Source organism: Sus scrofa, chromosome 6, assembly GCF_054392235.1.
Source record: "Sus scrofa isolate SSC_HxYL_T2T_F1_AM1 chromosome 6, Sscrofa_HxYL_maternal_Yorkshire_Landrace_v2.0, whole genome shotgun sequence".
In the NCBI taxonomy this organism is placed as follows: Eukaryota; Metazoa; Chordata; class Mammalia; order Artiodactyla; family Suidae; genus Sus; species Sus scrofa.
Window position 1 is genome coordinate 33,294,237 of NC_139388.1, and position 19,230 is coordinate 33,313,466.

Below are 19,230 nucleotides of genomic sequence, written 5' to 3' on the forward strand. Positions count from 1 at the left end.
TGAAAAAAAAAAAAAAAAAAACCAAAACACCCTAAATTATACCTCAGTGTTCCAGATATGATCTGTTTATAACTAACCTTCCTAGCCTTCTCAGATAATCTTAAACTTTGGGCCTACAATATTATATATATATTTTTATTTTCTTCGTAGTTATTCTAGCGATTATAACATGCACTTCAACTTGCCACAATCAACTTAAATTTAAAACTAATATCTTTATTAAAATTTAGAAGCTGTGTTCCAATACAATTCCATTCCCTCCCTCCTCCTTTGTGATACTGTTGTCATATATGAGCATGTAGTATGACTGTATATGTTATAAACCCAACAGATACAATGTTATAATTATTGCTTTATATAACCTTATGTCCTTTAAAAGAAGGGGGGATATATATAATTACAGGAAAATACACTATCTCTGGTATTCTTTATTATTTCATATGGATTTGAGTTACTGTCTGGTGTCATTTTATTCAGATAGCTCCATTTCCTCACCAACTTTTGTGCTATTTTTGTCATTTATCTTTACATATTACAAGTCCCATATTATCATTTTAAAGTTACTGTTTTATGCAATTGTCTTTTAAATTAGTGAAGAGAATAAATTAGGAAAAACATATATTTATACTGTCTTTTCTAATTACCTATGTGATGATCTTGATTCATATCTGTTGTTTCATGTTGACTTGAGTTACTGTCTGCTGTCACTCCTTTCAGCCTGAAGAAATTCTTGTAATATGTCTTGTAAGTCAGACCTGCTGGCAGTGAATTCACTTAGTCATTGTTACCTGAGAGTGTCTTTTATCTAACTTTTATTTTCCGAAGGATGGTCTTGGTGGATATCATATTCTTAGTTGTCAGGTTTATTTTCTTGAAGACCATGTCATCAGACATCTGACTCTGGCATCCATTGTCTTTTCTAATGAGGAGTCATCTGTTAATTGTATTATGGTCCCTTTGTACAAGATAGTTTTCAAGATTTCCCTTTGTTTTTCCTTTTTTTCTTTTTTGGCTTTCAACAGTTCAGCTATGATGTGACTAGATATGGATCACTGTGCTTATTCTGCTTGGTATTTGTTGAGCTTCTTTATGTGTAGTGTATGGTTACGCACCAAATCTGGGAAGTTTTGTACTGTTTCTTCTTCAGTTATTTTTCCTGCCCTTTCTTCCCCTTCTTTGACTATCATTACACATATGTTCATAGTTTAATGGTACACTCAGGTCTCCGAGGCTCTGTTCATTTTTCTTCACTTTTCAAACTCTTCACATGGGATAATCTCTATTCATCAATCTTCAGATTCATTGATTCTTTCTTCTGCCAGTTTCCATCTCTCCTACCAAACTCCTCTATTAAATGTTTTCATTTCAGTAATTGTACTTTTCAACTCCAGAATTTCTATTTTTTTTAATTGAGATATGGTTGATGTACCATATTATATGTTACAGGTGTACAGTATAGTGATTCACATCTTTTTTTTTTTTTGTCTTTTTAAGGCCACCCCCACGGCGTACGGAGGTTCCCAGGTTAGGGGTTGAATCAGAGCTGTAGCTGCCAGCCTAAACCACAGCCACAGCAACATGGGATCCGAGCCACGTCTGCGACCTATACTACAGCCTAGGGCAATGCCAGGTCCTCAACCCACTGTGTGAGGCCAGGGATCAAACCTGTGTCTTCATGGATGCTGGTCAGATTCATTTCCACTGAGCCAGAATGTGAACTCCATGAGTCACAGTTTTTTAAGGGCCATACTCTATTTATAGTTATTATAAACTATTGGCTGTGATCCCTTTGTTGTACAATATATTCTAGTTCTCTTTTTTATGATTTCTATCTCTTTATTATATTCTGTATTGTATAAGTTATTGTCATCACACTTTGTAATCCTTTAAATGTGGTTCCTTTTAGCTCTTTGAACATATTTATCATAGCTGCTCTGAGGTCTTTGTCTACTAAGTCTAAAATCTGGATGCCCTCAGAAGGTATCTGTGGATGACTTTTTGTCTGTGTGTATGTAGCACGTTCTCCTGTTTCTTGGCATACCTTATGAAGTTTTGTTTTTTCTGTTTAACACTGGACATTTTGACACTGTTTTGCAGGAACCCTGTATTCCAGCCCTCCACAGGGTTCTACTGTTGCTGCTGTTGTTTGTTTGGTGACTTGCCTGGCCTAGTTCTATAGTTTCTTCCCCCTCCCTATAGCCACTCATGTCTCTGCTAAGTTGTTTTAATTTTAAGCCTGAGCATAGTTTAGTGGTCAGCCAGTAGTTATCGAAAGTTGTGTTTAAACACCTTGAGCTAGCAGGCTTCTACCCTGTGCCTATGAGTCAGTGTGTGGTTTGGGTAATACATTCAAAGTTCAGACAGTCTGCCGGTTTCACAGTCAGCCAGGGTCTCTTCTGACTTCTGCTGTTCTTACTGAGGTTCAGTAGGTTTTCTTGAATAAATGCTTCTCAATTTGTTATATACTTTGATCAATTTTCAGAGTTCTTAAGAGATTATTTTTGATCACTTTATCCAGTTCTATCACTGATTTTTATGGAAAGGATTTACTGATCTCTTCACGCAGCCATTCTGTAAATCCCATCAGACCTATATTAGAAGTTTTTCATCTTCCTATATTCCACCTATACCTTTTTTTCTACCTGAAGTCTAGAGTGGTTTAGTTTTTTCTTTCCTGGCCAGCCATTAAAAGAAATGTCAAACATTTGGGAACCAAGTGAAGGATACCCCTAAAGAAAAGCTAGCTTAAAGTGTAGGTATTTTTTTTTCAAGTCAGGAATTTTCATGCTAAAAACTCTAGTATAATGATTAAAATGTGTGACTCGATATTATAGATTCAGCTAGGTAATACTTTTCATGAACGCTATATATTTTGGATGGTTTGTTTACTTAATGGACATATTTTTTGCTGTGCTACTATTAATTTAGAGTAATTTAACAAATCCCAGTAAAATGTATTTAAAATTATAATAGAATTATATCATAATACAAGACTTCTTTAGATACCTAAATTATTTGAAATGTTGAAGTTTTAATATATTTTTCTACAAAGACACGAGAATATCAAGTCAAAATGGAGATTGTTATTTGAGCTATAACCCAGATAATATCTTAGAGGAAGGCTAAGAATTCTGAAGAATCTCTGAACTTAATTTCAGTAAATTAAAATATTTATAAATCAATTTTCTCATCTTTGAATGAATACTATCTTTGAGGCTTTAACTTCTGAAAGCATTCTGCTTGACAGATGAACCTATCATAGACTTTTGTGCCTTATTTTCTTCTCTTAAGTCATTTGAGTTGTAAAAGCCAAACTTATTTTTAAAGTTGTGGGTAATTGTCTTTGCTTTTCTTTAAGTCTTATAGCAATAAAACTTCACTCTAGCATTAATTACAATTACTTTTGTAATTTGACAGGAATATTTGAGTTAACAGATCATAAAAAGCATCCAGCAGGAACTATCCATGTTATACTTAAATGGAAATTTGCTTACCTTCCACCAAGCGGAGCCATAACAACTGAAGACTTAGGAAATTTCATACACAAAGAAGAGTCTGAAGTTGTTCAAAGACTACCTCCAACATCCTCTGTTAGCACATTAATTGTAGTGAGTAACAGTGACTTTGAATTTCCTATAACACTTAATAAAAAGCTAAATAAAAGAGAAATGTATCTAAAAGCTATGCTTATCACACTCAGTTTGACGTATTGGTTTATCTTAGGCACCAAAACCTAAACCAAGACGTTTAGCCCCTAAAGATAAGAGGGTGTCTTTTGTGGATATCACACCACATCAGCATTCTGTAAGTAGTAAACACTCAAAATACTGATTTTTCCCCCATAATAAATATTTGAAGTGAACAATATTGTATACCTTACCTGATTTAAGTGGAAACGAATGAAATACTTCTTCCTCCTTTAAAATGTTAACTTTGTAATTTGGCACTGTGAGTGTAGGTGTTAAGTGTTCTTACTCTTTGATCTAAACCCTCCTTTGGCTCCATATCTCTCTCCCGGTACTGTCCCAGTACTCTTCCCCCGTATACCAAAAAGCAAAACAGAACAAAACTCTCCAAAAATTTGCCTTACTGCTCTCTCTCTTTCCTCATACTGTTTCTTGCTCCCTCTAGTAAAACGTAACCACTCTTGCTAAGGTCACAATGATGTTTACTGTGCCATATACAGTTGTCATTCTCAGTCCCCATCTTAATCTCCCAGTGACTTCTGACACAGTGGAACACTTGCTCCTTTTTCTCTTGGCCTCCGGGATAGCATACCTACAACGCTACCCGGTCCATTCTCCTGGACCGTATCTCTAAGTGTTGAAGTACCTCAGACCGAGACCTCTTCTCTTTCTTGATCTGTAACTATGTAAAGAGATCTTGTCCAGAAAAACAAAACAAATAAACAAACATAAGGAAACAGAAACTGAGATGCAGAGACAGAGTACAACTGTGGTGGCCAGAAGAGAGAGAGGTTGGGGGAGGAAAGAAATAGGTGAAAAAGATCAGGAGGCAGAAACGTGCAGTTGTAAAAGAAATGGGTCGTGGGTATGAAATATGGGGAACATAGTCAGTAACTGTGGAATACCTTCGTGTGGTGACGTAACGAGACTTACTGGAGTGATCATTTTGAAATGTATAGAGATACCAAATCGCTGTGTTATGTAACAGGAACTAACATAGTATTATAGGTCAGTTATACTTCAAAACCAGGTAGGCTCATAGAAAAAAGAGATAGGTGTGTGGCTAACAGAAGCAGGGGGTGGAGGTGGGAGAATTGGATGAAGGTGGTCAAAAGGCACACTCCTCTAGTTATAAAGTAAGTGCTAGAAATGTAACATGATAAATATAATTAACACTGCTATATGTTATGTATGAAAGTTTTTAGGAGAGTAAATCCTAAATGTGTGTATCTGTGTATATGTAAAAATCTTAGGGTGATTTGAGATTTAATAATAAATACAAAGTAACATACATGCCTGTTTTCACATTAATATAAGGAGACCTCTACTCCTCCTAAAGATATGAAGGAAATTTCACCAGAAGTGGAACATACACCAGAAATAGAAATCAGTATGCCAACTGTTTCACATATTCCCAAGGTACGTGTTTGTATTAAAGTGATATTGGGAGTTCCCTTGTAGCACAGCAGGTTAAGGATCTGGCATTGTCACCACAGCAGCCTGGGTCCCTGCCATGGCACAGATTCAGTCCCTGGCCAAGCAACTTCCACATTTCTGCAGGTGCAGCCAAAAATAAATAAATAAATTTAATTAATTAAGTTATTTTGAAAGGTTTTTTAAAAGACTTTGTCTTTGCATTGACATGGATCAAGAAAGCATATCATTGGAGTTCCCTTCATGGCTCAGTGGTTAACAAACCCGACTAGAATCCATGAGGATGCGGGTTTGATTCCTGGCCTCACCTAGTGGGCTGAGGATCTGGCGTTGCCATGAACTGTGGTGTAGGCTGACCGCTGTAGCTCCAATTCGCCCCATAGCTTGGGAACTTCCATATGCCACAGGTGCAGCCCTAAAAAGCAGAAAGAGAGAGAGAGAGAGAGAGAGAGAGAGAGGGAGGGAGGGAGGGAGGGAGGGAGGGAGGGATAGAGAGAGAGAGAGAGAGAGAAAGAAAGAAATCATGTCATTGATCCTATTTTTGTAAACGACTTCCTTGGAATAGAAAGGTCAAAAAATATGAAAAGTATAAAAGCTACAATTATGAAGATATTAGTAGGTAGTAAATACACGTGTGAGTTAAAGTATAATGTAAAATTTATTTTGAGATTATGCTGTTTTATTCTCAGTTTATAATCAGATTTTAATTTATGTACATATTTTCATTTGTACAGCTTATGTGATTATTTTCTAATGAATTATATTTATATTGCATACTTCTATATTTATATGCCTTAATTATCATTCAAGTGCTTCAGCTAGTACACTGTAAATGTGATCTAAATAATAATATATCAGTATGCTTTTGTTTCTTCAGGTTTCTCAGGAAAACAGTATCGATCAGCTTAAAGAGAAAACTGAGAAAATGCAACAAGTAAAAGATGATGTGTCTTTACTCTCTGAGGGTCAGCTTGCCAGAAAAAGTTTGACTTCTTCTGAAGATGAAACAGAAATAACTGAAGAACTAGAACCAGGAGGTGACTTTCTTCATAAAATTAACATATATCTGCTTAACTCTGCTTTATTTAACCTGTTAGAACACGCATGTCTCATCAAACATCTTCACTTAATAGTGACCCTACCTCACGATAGCTGTTTCGTGACAGAAATGATGGAATATGTCTCAGTCTGGTCAGCTACAGTCAGGTGGAATTATTGCTTTTCTTCTTATTTCAACGTGGCGTACCACAACAAATGCAAGTTATTATTGCTGACCATGTTCCCAGTTTATATTTTAAATGGCTTTATATTCTCTTTGGACTCAGTACTATTATCTGAGTTATTCTAGAAGACTTGACTCTTTAAAAATTTAAAGAACTCAGACCAAAAAAAGATAACTTAAAAACACAGTTTAGGATTTCCCATCATGGCTCTTTGGAAATGAATCTGACTCGTAATCATGAAGACGCAGGTTCGATCCTTGGCCTCATTCAGTGGGTTAAGGATCCAGCATTGCCATGAACTGTGGTGTAGGTCGCAGACACAGCTCAGATCCCGCGTTGAGGGATCCAATTCAACCCATAGCCTGGGAACCTCCATATGCTGCGGGTGAGGCCCTAACAAACAAACAAACAAACAAAACCCACAGTTTAATTTATATAAATATATAGAAAAGGCAATTTCTGTCAGTATTATGACAGAAAGCATTTAGATGGTTGCCTAGAAAAGGACAATTGAGAATAGTAAACTACAGAAGGAAAAAGATTACAAGGGGGCATAAGGAAATTCGGAGAGTGATAGATGTGTTCACTATCTTAATTGTCATGATGGTTTCACAGAATTATATTTTTGTCAAAATACATATTTTCAAAATGTAGATACAAATTTGTCACTTTAAATTTGTGTGGTTTATTATTGTATGTCAGTTTACCTGCAATAAAGCTGTAAAACTTTTCAAAATGTTTTTAAATAATAGGTATAATTTTGCCTTTGCACAGTAGTATTAAGTAAGCTGTTAGAAAACGTTATTACCATGTTCTCTCTTTTAAAAAATTGTTTTTAATTTTGGACTAGAAGCAGCTGTATTTTTATTTCCTTTGTTTCTACTAAAGCTAAACTTGAAATTTTCTTTTTCCTCTTTTCTAGAATGTAATCTAAATGTGAATACCTTTGCTGCTTAAAAAAATCCAGACATGAATATCATATTGTTCTTTTAAGGTTATCCTTCGAATGTATGCTTATTTCTCTCCATTTCATAGGGTACAAATACAGTTGTATATTGTAATGTAATTTTATTTTTTAACAGATGAAGAGGACAAATCAGCTTCTGACAGTGATGAGTGTATTATTCCAGTTCCCATCTCTAAGAACGTCAGACAGGTCAGTAACCTGATATGTTCTGAAATAAAGCTGCTTTTCATTTATAATATGTCACTCTTCATATATGAACATCTTTTGTGTGTGTGTGTGTGTCTTTTTGTCTTTTTAGGGCCACACCCGCAGCATATGGAGGTTCCCAGGCTAGGGGTCTAATCGGAGCTGTAGCCACTGGCCTACACCACAACCACAGCAGCATGGGATCCAAGCCACGTCTGCGACCCACACCACAGCTCACAGCATTGCTAGATCCTTAATGCACTGAGCAAGGTCAGGGATCAAACCTACAACCTCATGGTTCCTTAGTCAGATTCGTTTCCGCTGCGCCATGACGGGAACTCCCCATATATGAAAATCTTAAGGCAAGATATTTCTAGAAAAATTTTAATGTATTATGATAATCTTAACCAGGTAATCATCTAGTACAAGAAAATTTTCTTTACAGTTTCATTATGTAATGGGCCATACCATGTAAGCATTATTTTGAGTATATGTTAAGAGTACCTAACACCACTAGCTTCAGCAGTTACTTGCTAAAACCAAATGACTTGGCCAACTTCTTTTCAGAACCATTGTACAAAGATGTATTAAATCTAAACTTTAAAGAACTCAAAATGTGAGACTTCATTTAAAACTATAATAACTTACATATATGAATTCATAGACTATTCATATCTATATATGTCCAGTGATAAGCTATTAAAGTTATTTTATTCTGCCAAAAAAATAAACCTTCTTAGGAGGTAATTAATTTCATATAGATATACTGTGCTTGTTTTACAGTGCGTTGCTGAAGAGTAGTGTGTAAATTGAAATTTTGAAAATTATATTTTAATTTACAAAGGAAGTATACCACTTACCAGAGCATTTTTCTTTGTAAAGAGGGAAATCATTTTTGTAAAGTAAAAAACCCTAGTTTTTTCTATTCATCTATATTGTTTCTTGAAATGATTAAGTGTAATTCTTTTATTAGAATCTCAACTTTATTTAAAAGAATTGCAATACTTATTTCAACTCAAAATCTTACATTTAGATTTCTTCTGTGGCAGCAGAATAAGGATCTGGTGTTGTCTCTGCAGTGGCATAGGTCGCAGCAGCAGCTGGGATTTGATCCTTGGCCTGGGAACTTCCATATGCCACAGGTGTGGCTGAAAAAGGAAAAAAAAAATCTTACATTCTTAGCGTTCTCCACAGAACAGACCCACAGAACGAAACATTTCAGTTGTCACAGATGCCTCCACAAAATAGAGAAACCCATTGTTTCTGTGGTAGATAAACACAAATGATTAATAAATACAAACAGAACACTTCATCTGTCCAAGGTTTTATTATCATAATATGATTATTATAACATCATCAAACCTATAGCCTCCTGATATATGGAATCTAATAAAGATTTTGAACAATAAGTTCAAAATTGATAAATCAAGGAAGGAATCTTGCGTCTAAGACTTGTAATTGTAGCATTTAGTTCAATTCAGTTTAATGCTTTTGCTTTGTCAAAGCTGAAATTGTCAAATTATTTAATCAAAATAAATTTATTTATTTCAGTGAATAGAAATTCTCTACCCTCTATTAGGAATTTTGACAATGTAAATCAATAGGAAAATGAGTACCTTTATGAGATTTAGCTTTCTAGCCATTCGTATTGGAGTTTTCCCAAAAAAGCAGACCCAATAGGATAATATATATGAAAGAGGCTCTTTTATAAGGAATTGGCTCGCATGATTATGGAGAGTATTAGTTTCTAAGACCTGCGGTCTATGAGCTGGAGACCCAGGAGAGCCAATGGCTTAGTTCCAGTATAAGTTGAAAGACTTGAGAACTAGGAGAACATATGATGTGAGTTCCAGTCCAAAAGCAGGCAGACAGGAGACCTAGGAAGAGTAGATGTTTCAGTTCTGTCCTAAGGCCAGAGGTAGGCAGAGATCAGTGTGCCAGCTTAAGGCAGAAGGGTTCCCTGTTTCTCAACCTTTTCAGTTCAGGCCTTCAACTGATTAGATCAAGCCCTACCTACGATAGGGAGTATAATCAACTTTACCCCAATTCAGATGTTAATCTCATCCAGAAACACCTTCACAGACTTAGTCAGAATAATGTTTGACCAAGTGTCTGGGTATCCTGTGGCCCAATCAAGTTGACACGTAAAATTAACCATCACATCATTTTACTAAGACTCCATTCATTACATCAAGAAAGAATAGTAAGCCTGCAAGCCTGATTCAGCGATTTCGTTCTCACATAACTCACGTTTCTTTCTCATTAATTCTTCTGAAAGACTCTTTGCATACTTTGTCAGGTTTTTTTGAAACCTTATATGATTTAGCCTTTTGAACATACAAATGTGAGAATTATGAACTGAATCAGTCCTCAGGTCTAAGGGATAGCAAGCGATCCCTCCTTAAGATCCTAGGACCAGTACCAAGGGATATATTTGTCTAGTCAAGCTACAAACAGCACTCATCTCTCTTGTTGTAACTCAGTGATTCCCAGGAATTTAGTCTGTGGTTTGTGATCACTCCTCCCTAAGGAAGTAAGCATGGTATATTCTGGCCCTGTCCTCAGGGAACATCACATTAATTGGAAGATGTGATCATGAAAAGTCAGGTAGTAATTCAGCAGTTAAATTACAGTATAAAACAATGTCAGGAGACTGTGCCAATAATTAATAGTCAGATATCTGAGCTAAATAATAAAGCTGTTTTGGGCCCATCCTCCTCATTTTCCAAATGAGTAAACTGAGATCTTAAAGTAACTTGCTAACAGTCATGCTACTAATTAAGGAAGTTCAGAAGAAAGAGTGACTTTTTTAATAGACTTCATAGAGGATATGCCCATGAGCTGAGCCACCCTCTTTCTCATGAGTTTCATGTCTGCTTTTTCTCATTTTAGGCCGACTCTTTCTGTTTCACTTGCTTATTACCCAAAGATAGCCACACAGAATACCCAGCATCAAGGAGAAAGCTCTGATTAGCCACACCCAGCCTCTGGATTGGGTCTGTCTCTATCAGTGGTGCACCCTTGACCCATTCAGCTTTGGTCAGTCACATATTAGAAAGGAGTGTCCTCCTTTAACAGTGAAACCTCCAAAATGGGGAGAAAATAATGTACATTTCTAGTAGTCAGGGATGCACATTGTTTCAGAAATCAAGAATACATTAAGTGTAATGGCAAAGAACTGAAACATAATACATATATACACATATATGTATAACCGAATCCCTTTACTATGCACCTGAAATCAACACAAAATTTTAAATCAACTATCCTTCAATAAAAATACAATTTTACTTCAATTAACTAGAACAGCCTTCTGTATAAAAGAATTGAAGGCTTCAGTTACAATAGAGAAGACCAAATGTCTTGGATTTTATGCAGGAGATACTAGGGAGACATTGCAACAGTTAACTTTATTTTCCAAACATGTATTCATCATCTAAAAGTAACTTCCAAACTATGGGAAGATGTTATCTAAATATATCATCTTAGACCAATGATTTTCAACTGGGTGCAGTTTTGTCACCTAAAGGACGTTTGGCCCTGGAGACATTTTTGGTTGTCACACTGGGGGGGACTGCTACTGGCATGAAAAGTCAGGTAGTAGTCAGTTTCTGCTAAGCATGCTGCAAAAGACAGGACCCACAACAAAGAACTATCTGCCCCAAAATGTCAATAGTGCTGAGATTAAGAAACCCTATATCAGACTTTCAGCAGAATCATGTGAATGTTGACAGCATTGCTAGATCTCAGTGGAATTGTGTGTTACTGTTAACAAAGAATAAAGAACTTTGATTTAACAAAGAAGTTTAGTGAAAGAAATATTCCTTTAAAATGTTCAACTAATTCTGATATACACATATATTTTTCCTTTGGTGTAAACTGGGTTTTTTTCTTATTACTTCCAGAAAAATAATTTATGTTACTTTGCTTCAGCCTAATACAGCCTTCACTGTCATTCAAAATGTGGTTTCCTATAGTGGTTTTAGATGCTGTCTCAATAATGTGACTATCATTTAAAGCAAGCACCTGTTCTAAGCAGTGCTTTATGCCTTGGTAGCCACTGATCAACTCCCATGTGCTTTTAATTTTTTTATTATTTAATTAAATTAATTAATTGTCTTTTTAGGGCGGCACCCATGGCATATGGAGTTTCCCAGCTTAGGGTCGAGTCGGAATTGTAGCTGCCAGTCTACACCACAGCCACAGAAACACGGGATCCAAACCGCATCTGCAACCTACACTACAGCCCACAGCAATGCCAGATCCTTAACCCACTGAGTGAGGCCAGAGATTGAACTTGCGTTCTCATGGGAACTAGTCAGATTCGTTTTCGCTGAGCCACAATGTGAACTCCTCAACTCCCATGTGCTTTTAAAAATTCTACTTTTTACGAAGTTTCTGTCACGGCTCGGCGGAAACGAGTCTGACTAGCATTCAAGAGGACACAGGTTCCAACCCTGGCCTCACTCAGTGGGTTAAGGATCCGGCGTTGCTGTGAGCTGTGGTGTAGGTTGCAGATGCAGCTCAGATCTGGCGTTACTGTGGCTCTGGTGTAGGCCAGCAGCTACAACTCAGATTCGACTCCTAGCCTGGGAATCTCCATATGCTGCCTGGGCAGCCCTAAAAAGACAAAAATAAATAAATAAAATTTCTACTTTTAGTAGAACATACTGACCAGCATCTCATGTTAATAGGTGAAATTTAGTTTTGTTAAATTATATAGCAGATATAGAAAAATTTGAGAGAATGCAGTGTGTGGCTTGTCCTAGGAATCAGAATAGTTTTAGGATGGGCCAAACCTATGGCAAAAATGGGCAGCCCCAGGAGAAAATGGTGAAAATATAGCCCTGTCCAGAACATTGAGGCCCCCGTGCATCAGCTGAGGAGGTGGAAGCCCATCCCGAAGTTCTATGAGCAGCCAGTGAGAATTTTTAAGGGTGAGGGAAGAAGACCACTCATTCATTAAACAGGTAGTTAGTGAGTATTTATCATGTCCCAAGCCTTAGTCTGGGACTGGGATTTAGCAGTGAATGAGAGAAATAAGTCTCTTGCTTTTATGGAGTTTACACTCTTGCATCACATTTTAAAAGATCATGCTATCAGTCATGTCAAGAGTAAATTAGAGACACAGAGACTAGTTTAAAAGTAGTTAAATAACTCTACTCTGTGGTTATCTCCATCTTGTAGAAATTTTTTAAATTGCCTTTACCAATAGCTATAATGTCACAAAATTGAGACTAGAAGTAGTGTCCTAGATAAATATCATTTATGCCAATTACACTATGAATTTGAATTATCTGCTGCACTATGTAAGCAATTTAAGATCATCCCATTTCTTTTTTTCATGTTATAGACTCTGACAGCTCATAGTAATTTCTGAGAAATGTTGATCCTTAAAAGGAATCTAACGGATTTCCCAGGACTTAGACATATTACTTGGTTCTTCCTCTTTTCTTCGTGTCTGTGATGTATAATTAATCATAGATTACTTCATTTTGTTTCATTTCATTTACAACATTTATGAGCTTCACTTTGTCAGAATGAAATGCTTGTCCCCTCCTTTCCTTTCCAAAGTGGCATAATTAGTGTTAGCATCTTTTTTAACAGGCTACATAAAGTTTAGTGGCTGGATTAAATCAAGTCATTAACATAATGTGCTACCCAATTTGCCCCTATCTCTCTTCTTTCCAGGACATCAAAGTGCCACAGAGCACCAGTGTAATTGGGCCTTGCTGGCCTGTCAAATTCCGTCAGCCTGATGACTGCTGCTTTTACTAAAAAGCTTCTAGGCATGATAATTAATGGGGGGGGGGAGTCTGAGAAATGTAAAACTTTGGACATTTCTCTATGAATATTTTATTAATTCGAATAATCAGAAGTTAACAGTATCAATTTGATGTATAATACATTGATTAAAACCCTTGTTTTAGGTCCTCAAAATAGACATCAAAACCAAAAATTTGCATCTGCCATGGCATAAAAAAAAGAATTAGCGATCTTCCTTTCACATTATCTCTAATTTTACCATTTAAGCAATGCAGCTTTCAATTTTCAAAACTAAACATATTGCCTTCAAGTCACAGATTCCTTAAAGTGTAGCCACAGGTAAGAATGGGAAATCACAGGCTGAAAGAGTAGCAGTCTTTTTTGAGCACTGCATGTTTACATCTTCCTGTTTCACTATTCCCACTAACAGCAGTTTTGTAAGGGCTGCCATATTCAACTGGACTAAAAAGCAATTCTACCTGGAAGCCAAGTTCTTTTGAACAACATGAGCTGGCATTCTCAGGTGATTGCACTAATGATGCTTAGCAAAATATGTTTTAAAGTTTTGAAAGGCAAAATGCATAAAGCAACTCACTGCTTTTAGCATTCATGTATTAAAAGTTATTAAATCGCTTCAGAATCAAACATGATATTCTATCAGTGGGTAAAGTAAGCCCCTCCCACTCTTTTATATATGGAAATGTTTTAACCAGGAATGTCCAGTTACTCTCCTGATGCTGATAGCTTTTAAAACTATTTTTTATATTTTGCAACTTATCTCTCACTGATATACCACATTTTTCCATAGCAGTATACTCTATTTTAACATATGCATAATATTACATTGTATATCTATATGATATTTATTTATAGAAGTGCCTTTTGATAGACCCCTTGACCTCTATTAAGTTTTTGCTAATACAAACATTTCTAGTTGGAATGTTTTAATACGTAACATGTGGAAATTAGTTTCCTCACATCATGCTTTTTGCCAAACTAATGGATAAGAAATTATCTCACTGATGATTCTATTTTAAAAGAAGCAAACAGAAACGCATATTTGTACATACATAGTATATTTGTACACGCATACATGTGTATCTTTTATATGAGCATGCAGACATAACATTTAGGTTTACGCAAGCAAAGAAGATGTCTGGAAGTATATTATCCGAACATTGTGAGCAGTGAGTATCTTTGGGACATGGGTTAGGACAAGGATCAGCAAAATCCAGCTCTCCACCTATTTTTGAAAATAAAGTTTTATTGGAACACACCAAACCCATCGTTTACATATTGTCTATGGCCACTTCACTCTACAGAAGCAGAGTTGACTACTTGCAGCAGAGACTGTAGAGCCCGAAGTGTGAAAAATATTTACTATCTGGCCTTTACGGAAAAAAAATTGCTAACCCCTGAGTTAGGGAATGGAAGAAAACAAGGAACTTTTATATTTTACTTTTTAGGATTTATATTGTTGTATTATTTTTAGGGATGAATATAGATTGCTTCTAAAAAGGAAATAATTTTTTAGCTAATTCTGTACTAAAATGTTAAATAATAACTAAAAAAACAGTTTAGTAAATTGTAGATGGCTTTCTATAAATATCTTAGAAGGGGTCAACAAATACAGGGTGAATCTTCTCTGGTCCTCAGACCATCAGCATTAGCATCACCTGAGACTTTGTGGGAAATACAGATTCTTGAGCCCCACCCTAGACCTAGTGAATCAGAAACTCTGAGACGGGAGCCCCGCAACCTCTGTGTTCTCAGGCCTTTCAGGTCATTCTGGGGTTTGAGAACCACAACTCTAGGGAAAGGCAGTACTTCTCACCTTGGCTGCAGGTTAAACCACCTAGGGAACATTTTTAAATGCCAGGACTGAGGCTCAGTTAAATCAGAATTTTGTTTAAAGCTCCTCCAGTGATACTAGCCTGCAGCCAAAATTGAGGACCTCTGTATTATAACATCAGTTGTCAATGATAGTGAAAGCAGAGCAACATATCAGAATACCTGAAAATTAAGGGTCGTTTTTTAAAAAAATTCTCTCCTTCTTTCAAAGTACTGCCATAGTAACCCACAGTTAATGATGGAAATGTGTCATATCCCTCGGCTCTATTAGTACAAGAAAAAATATTCCCAGTGCTTGAGAACATGCAGTAACAAGCTTCTATAGTTTGCTGATGATAGATGTAGCAATGGACACGGTATGTAAGGGAGACAATGTTCTAAAAATAAGCACTCCTAACCCTAGCACTGTTTTGATTTCCATCGCTGAAGTTTTCCCTATTTATAGTATTTGTTCTACACAGGACCTTTTAACAGAACATATGAGAAAAGAAAGGTTCCTGCCGCCAGTGAACACTGGGTTGGATTTGTTCTGTTTGTTAAAAACATTATTACCTCGACAGTTTGAGTTTCTTTTGACTCTTATTCTTCTCTACACTTATTTTTTTAAAAAATCAAAGACTTTATATGAAGAGTAGATCTGATTCCTAGCCAGAGGAAGCTTTGGCGCCTAGTGTGATGTCTAGGGGACCTTTTTGATTCTGAGATGACTCTGCCAACCCTCAGCCTGAAGAAGGGAAGTTGTAAGAATCACCATTAATCATTATCATTCCTACCCTACTTAATATGGCTCCGTCAATGCAAATGGGGAGTTTGGCTTTTGGAACCAACATTTGGAGCTTGTGTTAGCGCTCGCTTCAGTTAAACTTTTGTTCTTAAAGGGCATAGATGTGGACCATCCCCTTCTATTTCCATTTTGTTATAAAATACCAAGTTCTGCATACCTTGGCTCCTATACCTAGGCTTTATATGTATTTATTTGTACACAAGACATTTTTAATACCAAGTTCTGCATACCTTGGCTCCTATACCTAGGCTTTATATGTATTTATTTGTACACAAGACATTTTTACGGTAATAAAAGCAATATTCATATACGTTTATATAACCATTTATAATCCTATGAAGTTGATTTTTTTTTTTTTTTGTCTTTTCACCTTTTCTAGGGCTGCTTCCCGCAGCATATGGAGGTTCCCAGGCTAGGGGTCGAATTGGAGCTGTAGCCACTGGCCTCCGCCAGAGCCACAGTAACATGGGATCCGAGCCACGTCTGCGACCTACACCACAGCTCACGGCAACGCCAGACCGTTAACCCACTGAGCAAGGGCAGGAACCGAACCCGCAACCTCATGGTTCCTAGTTGGATCTCTTAACCACTGCACCACGACGGGAACTCCCTGAAGTTGAATTTCTCATACCTATCACCCAGCACTTCTGAGAGGACCACTCACATGCATAAGAAAACATAAAAGGATATTCAATGAAACATTATTTATGATAGCAAAAAATTTTAGACAACTTAATTGTTCGTTAGTAGAGAAATAGACTATAGAGTGTATATGTAATATAAATGGAATGCTATACAGCTAGTATTAATGAATTAGATTTTAATTATAATCATGAATCTCGAAAATATCGTATTGAGTGAAAAAATTGCAGAATGATCAATAGAGGATGATACCATTCATATAAAATCTAAAGACAAAGTAATATGTTTTTCATAGATATATACATATGTAGTAGAAAAGATAAAAGCATGTTTGGGAATGACACACACCAACTTCATGATAGTAGTTACCTCTGGGAGAATGAGGAATAAGGAAAGGAATTGGGAGATGAGAGCTTTTCCCTGTATCTGAAATAGCTTATTTCTTCCATAATAACAACAAAAAGATTTGAATCAGATACAGCAAAACCGTAACATCTGTTTAAGATGTTGAGTGCTTGAATATGCCAAATTATTTTCTATGTTTCATAGTTTAAAAAGTTAAAGACTTATTCACTGTAGAATTAAGAATGAAATAAAACTCACATGCAATCTCACCATAGTGAGATTTAAATCTAACTGACTGAAACAAGTTCCAAACCTTTATCAGAAGCCATTCTCAGTTAAGCAACACTGTATTTAAGAGCTGTCAAATGGAATTAGTTTTTAGAAGCCTAACAGTCTAACCTTAGTGTGGCTACTATGATGGTTGAAACCAGAGGAAGAATTCAGCCTGCTCTTCTAAAGTAAAACATAAAAAATTTAAGCATGCCAATAAAAGCCCAAGTAAATACCATAGAGAAGTATGTCCTAAAATGTGAATTATAGCATCAGTCAGGAAGCAGTAGTGGAATTGAGCCAAAATCATGAGAACTCCTAACTTTTTTTTTCTCGGAGAGTAATACAAGCTGTCATCACATTTCTAGATCATTCAGTCATATAAAGTGTAGTGTCCATCTATAGAAGCAACTGAAAAGAAGTTACACACAGTTCTTATTTGAGTGACTTCTCTTACTGCTGTTCGCTACAACCAGATTTCAAATCCTCTTTTTATATGCTGATGCTGACATCTTGCTAACTAGCAAAGATAACAGGGCAACTGGTGAACAAGATAAAAAGTACTGAGAGGTAGCATCATGCCTAATGACATGTTCCCACACATAGAAAAGAAACAAAACAGGCACAGCCTAAAGCCTATACCAGCTGGTCAAACTACGGTATATGCAGGGTGCTCATACAGAGATATGACTGGTTATATTGCTCTAGGAATTCTGAACAAACATTATTCAGCATCCATCTGAATGGCTTTGCTTCAGTCACTGTCATTCAAATCAGTATATTGTCCAACTCTCCTAACTGAACTTTTTTTCATTGTTTTATTCTGAAATTTTTCAAACAGAAAGAAAAGTTGAAATAGCAGTACCCTACCACCCAGATTCTACAGTATTGACCTGTCTTTGAAATAGTACTATTCAATTAAAATCTAGAATGACAAGATTTCGACAGTTAGTAATCACCAACTTCATAAAATGTAGTAGCCACAATAAGTATATGTTTAAAAAGAAAACACTAATAATTGCAGCTTCACATATTTCCGGCAACATATGTATAAAGGATATTCTGAATACATGGAGATACTGAGCATCCCTTGATTCTATATCATTAAGTATTTTTTGACAGCCTCCTATGTGCCACATCCTGGAGAGGATGTAAAATAGCACAGGATGAATAAGGTAGGGTCCTGGCCTCCAAGAACTCCAGTCTACAGAGAGAGGCAGATATGGAAGCAAATCTGTGTGATACAGTGTGACTGCAAAGTGCTGTCAGGGCCCAGAGGAAGAATCACCCCAGTCTTGGAAATCAGTAATGGTCTCAGAGAAAGAGTGCAGAATTTTTCCTGATAGAGAAGATTTCGGATGTAAAAGCTCAGCAATATAAACAGTACTCTGCAGGCCCGGGGAAATGGCTAGAGGGTAAGTTTTCAAGCAGAGAGGTGCCAAAATAAAATTAAATTAAACTAAAAAGAATTCCCTAGAGGCCTAGCAGGTTAAGGATCCATGTCACTGCTGTGGCTCAGGTCATTGTGGTGGCATGGGTTTGATCCCTGGCCTAGGAATTCCCATATGCCATGAGCATGTCCAAAAAAAAAAAAAAGAGAGAAAGGTGCTATCTTACGTGTTTGGGGTTTTTCTTTTTAGGGCCACACCCGCAGCATATGGAAGTTCCTAGGCTAGGGTTCGAATCAGAGCTGTAGCTTCCGGCCTACACCACAGCCACAGCAACATGGCATCCAAGCTGCGACTGCAACCTACACCACAGCTAACTGAACTTTTTTTCATTGATCCTTAACCCATCTTAACCCATCTTCGTGGATACTAGTTGGGTTCATTACCGCTGAGCCACAACAGTAACTCCTGATTTGTTTTTAAGAAAAGAATTCTGCCACAGGAAGAATAGTTTAGGCTGTAGGCAAGGCAGAGGGGGCAGTAGTGCTTCACCTTTCTTATAGCCATGAGAATAGAGCCACTTATTTTTTGAGTGTATACCATGTACCACTCTAGTGACAGGTGTTCCCCTCGTAGCTCAGCGGTTAATCAATGCGACTAGCATCCATGAGGATGCGGGTTGGATTCC

The 19,230-nt window shown here is 36.7% G+C and overlaps 1 protein-coding gene across 10 annotated transcripts in view; it reads left to right on the plus strand.

Moving 5' to 3' along the window:
• Positions 1–19,230, plus strand: part of RPGRIP1L (RPGRIP1 like) — a 343,331-nt gene that overhangs the window by 53,611 nt on the left and 270,490 nt on the right. For 9 of the 10 annotated variants that reach the window (XR_014805894.1, XR_014805895.1, XR_014805896.1 and 6 more), the window contains 5 exons: positions 3,418–3,608; positions 3,724–3,804; positions 5,004–5,105; positions 5,998–6,157; positions 7,426–7,499. Coding sequence is in view for 7 of the 10 variants with exons in the window: in XM_084960288.1 (XP_084816414.1) it covers positions 3,418–3,608; positions 3,724–3,804; positions 5,004–5,105; positions 5,998–6,157; positions 7,426–7,499 (608 nt within the window). In the remaining 3 variants the exon portion in view is untranslated. Of the gene's footprint in view, positions 1–3,417; positions 3,609–3,723; positions 3,805–5,003; positions 5,106–5,997; positions 6,158–7,425; positions 7,500–8,529; positions 11,298–19,230 lie in introns of those variants that run through there. The other variant, XM_021097101.2, reaches the window with a different exon arrangement.